This window comes from Egretta garzetta, unplaced genomic scaffold, assembly GCF_000687185.1.
Source record: "Egretta garzetta isolate BGI_Z169 unplaced genomic scaffold, ASM68718v1 scaffold51, whole genome shotgun sequence".
Classification (NCBI taxonomy): domain Eukaryota; kingdom Metazoa; phylum Chordata; class Aves; order Pelecaniformes; family Ardeidae; genus Egretta; species Egretta garzetta.
In genome coordinates, this window is record NW_009258549.1 from 2,702,440 (window position 1) to 2,707,404 (window position 4,965).

The 4,965-nt window shown below is 47.5% G+C and overlaps 1 protein-coding gene across 2 annotated transcripts in view; it reads left to right on the plus strand.

Moving 5' to 3' along the window:
• PICK1 (protein interacting with PRKCA 1) overlaps positions 1–4,585 on the plus strand; it is an 11,048-nt gene extending 6,463 nt beyond the window's left edge. For both annotated transcript variants that reach the window (XM_009647839.2, XM_035903225.1), the window contains 4 exons: positions 293–385; positions 1,396–1,446; positions 2,914–3,058; positions 3,309–4,585. In XM_009647839.2, the coding sequence (XP_009646134.1) occupies positions 293–385; positions 1,396–1,446; positions 2,914–3,058; positions 3,309–3,553 (534 nt within the window). In that variant the 3' untranslated portion in view covers positions 3,554–4,585. The remainder of the gene's footprint in view (positions 1–292; positions 386–1,395; positions 1,447–2,913; positions 3,059–3,308) is intronic.
• Positions 4,586–4,965: the final 380 nt, after the last annotated feature.

Below are 4,965 nucleotides of genomic sequence, written 5' to 3' on the forward strand. Positions count from 1 at the left end.
GAGCGGTTCCCAGGACTAGTTGAAAATGAAACAAAGTTATTTGAAAGAAGACAAATTGAGACTAGAAGTGAGGTGTGCATTTCTAACGCTGGAACCACTTGCCAGTGACTAATGGGTGCTCTCACCATGGCAATTCTGAGTCAAGATCAAATATTCTCTTTCGGATATGCTGTAGTTAAAAAGACTTAACTCGAGGCAGTCTCATGACCTGTGCTGGTTAGAAAGTTGCACTTGAGGAATTGTAGTCATGCTTTTCGGTCTTAGATTCAGCAACAGGATGTTTCCCTTGCAGATGCTAACTGACTTGAATACGTATCTGAATAAAGCCATTCCTGACACAAGGCTGACTATCAAAAAATACCTGGATGTAAAGTTTGAATATTTGGTGAGCCACTTTTTTGGTTATTGTTTTTTTTTTAGTCCTCGTTGAAATTAAGTTTCCTAGAATCCTATAGTGAGGGTGACATACAGCCTATACAATTCCATGCCCATCCTTCCACAATCCATGCAAGACTGCATTATTTTTTCCAATTCTTTGTCTGTTGCCAGATTACTCAGATTCAGACACCTGCTTTTGACGCAATAGTTCTCACTGGTAAGAGAGATCTCCCAGAACCCAGATGACTTATTCTCTACGTGACTAAATTAATTTTCTTATTTATTTGTGAAGAGTTCCTATGCAATTTATACTCTGGAACTCCCCTAAATAGCTCACCAGCCTCAGAGTCCCCATTTTTCAGGTAGTTTTGGATGGTCTTTCTATAGCCACATTAAACCACTGCCAAATCATGTTTATTTTCATTTAGACCATGCTTTTTTCCCCCCTTCTCCATTCCATTCACACCTTGTTTTCTACACCCCCAAAAATAGGGTAGGGTTGCGAAGTGCATCTGTTCTATAACTGTAGGAATGTGTTTCTTTCTACCAGTTTAGAGAAGTATTTGGAGCTGCAGCCCTAAGGCAAGTGAATATGGCAGCATCTCTTCCCACATCAATCCTTCCCACAGTTCATATTTTCCCCCCCCCTCTTTATTTATTGCCGCCTCATACTTTTGTGGTGCTGTGTTTTCCCAAGTAGTAGATGAATGCAGGATTTTTCTCTTACTTAGGATATACTTATCTGAAGTATTTGCTCCTGTAATATAAATAATAAGCGCCTTCTCTCTCCCCCACCATTTTCTCTCCACAACTTTCTCTAAATAGATTTTCTTTCCACCTGGGATATTTAATATACTCTGATCCCACTGTGCTTTCCCCAGTGTCCCTAACTGCAGCATTGAAGGAGGATTTGAAATGGTACAACCCTATGGCTATGTGTGATAATGAAATTGCTTCTAATTCTTAATATTTCCTTCTTGTTTTGCTTTTGCTTTTTTTTTTTCCAATCCTACAAAGTCTTACTGCCTGAAAGTCAAAGAGATGGATGACGAAGAGTACAGCTGCATTGTGAGTATCAATTCCGTGTCAATGACAACTGCACGCTCTGTTTCTGCAGCTTCCCCGTGCGCGCTGCCTTGTAACTGCAAAAGCGCTCCTGTGCCTGTGTGCACCCAGACTAGCGAATGCATCCTCAGGATTACGCACGTTTGTTCTTAACATATTAGAAATTGGAGATACTTGAGCGCTACCTAAGAAGCACTGCCAATAACTGTCATGAATCACTGGTGCTGTGGAATAGTAGAGGGACCAGACATCTCTGCAGCTCGTTTGCTCGGTGGTTGCCTGTCTCAGTGTTTAAGTAATATTAGCTTGTGTAAGGAGGATTAGGGTGTTATCTTCACAGATTCCATTTGTGTGTAGCGTACAGCTTATCATTAATTCTGGATTTGTTTCTGAGAAATGGAGGTTTAGCTTCTCTAGCAAAATGCATGTGAAAGCTGCATTTGTAGTTGAGGATAATTGATAAAGGATCTCTCTTAACAATAGGGTTCCTAAAAATAGGTAATTTAAAATCAGAAGACTTAAAAACTGGCAACATTCTCCACTAACAGTTTTCTGTCTGGCTTAGAGTTTTACAACTAATCCATAACAGCTCTGTTTAAGATAACTAAAGGTGTCCCTTGCGTGCCCAGTTTCCCTGCATAAAAGTAAGATCTTGTTTTAGCCTACATATTGATCTTAGGGCAGGGATTTGAATTTTTGGAATGCCCAAATCCCAGTGCCAGGAAGAATAAAACTTTCCTAACACAACATGAATTATATCCTTCCTGCTAAATGGGAAGAAAAGAGTCCCAGTCTTGCCCAGCAGAGTAACACCGTTGGGCTTTGGTGCACGCAGCGTGCGTGCGTTACCAAGCCGTAGTCCATAACAGGGATTTTTATGGATGTTATGTTTACAAGTGCAAGAGAACAATGCTGGTTTGCTGAGAGATCTAAGCCCTTTCTCTCAAAACAATTTCGTGGGACAACGTATAGGTCCTTCCCTACTGGTTTCCAGCATTGTGTCCGGCTGGTTGTAGATACAGCAGGGTTCCCTGTGTAGATGTGTAATATGTTACACAATCCATATAGGGTGAAGCTTGCAGAGGAGGGCAGAATTTTTTGTGTGATTGATATAAATTAGTATGTCCCTCAGACCCTAGACTTCTTTGTTTATAGCGCCTGTCTTAATAGTTCAGATAAGAAGCCATTCCAGAAGCTGGCTTGAAAGGCGCCCGTCCTTCTGTCTTTGCTTAACAGCGATGTTTTTCTTTACCATGGTTGGTGTGTATTTGGCCTTCAGAATGGCCCTGGTGACTGCCAGTTTGTTGATGTGGCTCAGCGTTCCTAATGTTTCATGCTTCCTGACTGCAGTTCCAGTGCGCTTGAGAGGGCTGTAATAACCCAAGGTCATCATGAATCCACACCAGTAGGCAAACTCTGTGTACAAGCACTGTTGTGGAAGTCTCTAAAATGGTGCCGTGTTTTTGGCAGGCTCTGGGTGAACCCCTCTACCGGGTCAGCACTGGGAACTATGAATATCGCCTTATTCTACGTTGCCGGCAGGAGGCTCGCACGCGCTTTGCCAAGATGAGGAAGGACGTGCTAGAGAAAATAGAGCTCCTGGACCAGAAACATGGTGAGTACCACTGCTGTGTCTAGCACCTGAAGGGGTCAGGCAGACATGGCCTTGGCCTTTGTGTTCCTCTTCCATCTCAGCTCTGAAGTCTTTGCTGAAGAACCCGAGACATCCACCCTCAGAGGCCAAAAGGGGTTAATGCATAGGAGACTCTGGCTAATACTGGCGAGGGGGGCTTGATCTCAGCCTTCATGCCCTGCTTGTGAAGGTGGGTTTCACCTGATTTGTCCCCAATTTGTCTCTACTACAGTGCAGGACATCGTGTTCCAGCTCCAGCGTTTTGTCTCTACAATGTCCAAGTACTATGATGACTGCTATGCCGTGCTCCGAGATGCGGATGTCTTTCCCATTGAGGTGGACCTTGCCCGCACTACACTCAACTATGGGCAGAAGGACACATACACAGACGGGGCAGAAGAAGAAGAAGGAGGAAGCGAGAGAGAGGGTAGCGGGAAGGAGGACGCAAATGGTGAAAAGCTCATTGATGATGCCTGACTGTGCCGGCGTGGCCAGAGGAGGGACTTAGCAGACTGTTATAAAACCGCATATTTCACATGGCGATTCATCCTCCGTGACTTTCTGTGTCTGTCCAGCCTGGGATGCCTCCTCTGCTTTGGGTGGGGGTGGCTGCTTGGATCGGCACCAACCTCTGCGTTCCTCTCTCTTCCCTTGCTTATTTGCCTGGAGATTCCGGTTCCCTCCGGAGACTTCTGCTGCCCGACTCGGGTACTGAGGTGTGGGGAGGAAAATCCCCTGCCACACCCCGACATGACCCCTTGTGCAGACAGGACACTGCTGAGTGTGTGGGATACACTGCTCCCCCCTGGCACATGGAAGCCAGTTAAACATCTGGAGATGACTGCGGATGGCAGGAACAGCCCCTCCCCTTGTGCTATGGGAAGGTGCTAGCACCAGCACTGTTCTCTTCACCCCACTGCTCTCTGTCTTCAAGCTTCCCATTCTCTGGTGTGTTCTAAGCTTCCCCTGTCTCTTCCATCTGTCCCCATGGGCTGCAGGACCGATTTTTGTAGGATGATCGCTCCCACTGCTCCCAGCTCTCCATGCCACTGGTTTTAAGAAATAGGAGCGAGTTCGAACTGATGCCTAGGACTGGTGGTGGTACGTGGGGTGTGATCACCCCCCATCCAAGGGGCTGGGGGAAGCTCTCAAAGCAGGGCCTGGGGGAAGCAGTTGCCTGGCACACTCTGCTGCTGCAGAGTTTTGGAAGTCTCTTCCCCCAGCTGCCATCCTCTCCATGGTCCTTTGGCTCCTGCACAACTGGCGCTGTCTGCATGCTCCCATAGCTGCACCCCAGGGCTGGAATCCCAAAGGCTGTGGCTCTGCCCTTCCCCGTGGGAAGGACCTGGCTCAGGAAGGAGCCCTCGTACTCAGCAGAGATGTGGAGGTGAACGTACTTGTCTGAGGCAGACGGGTTCCTGGGCATAACAGCAAAGCCACGCACATTTCCTTTCCATCATTTTCCCCTCTTAACAGCTCCTAATAACAAAATGTGCTTCGTGAGGATGTGGAACCGCAGAGGAGATATCCCAGCCTTAAACTAGAGAGGAGGGACAGGAAGCCTGGGGGAGAGAGGAAGACATGGCCTGTAGGCAGAGGCTTGGAGATTTTGAGTGCCATGCGTGAATAGTGTTGCCACCCCCTGCTCTCCTCCCTGTACCTCCATGTCGAGCTGCCTCTGGGCCAGCCAGCAGCAGCCTCTGACAGCCCATTGCCCAGCACAAGGGAAGGAGGAGGGGAAGGAAAACCGAGGTAAGTGAGGCTGCTGCTTCCCTCCTTCCTTCTCTCTTCTCCCTCCACCCCCGTGGGCTGATCCCAGAGTGCAGGTGGCACTCTCACAGTCAGCGGGCCGCACGGCTGCCGGCAGCGGCGTGCCTCTTGGAGGCAAG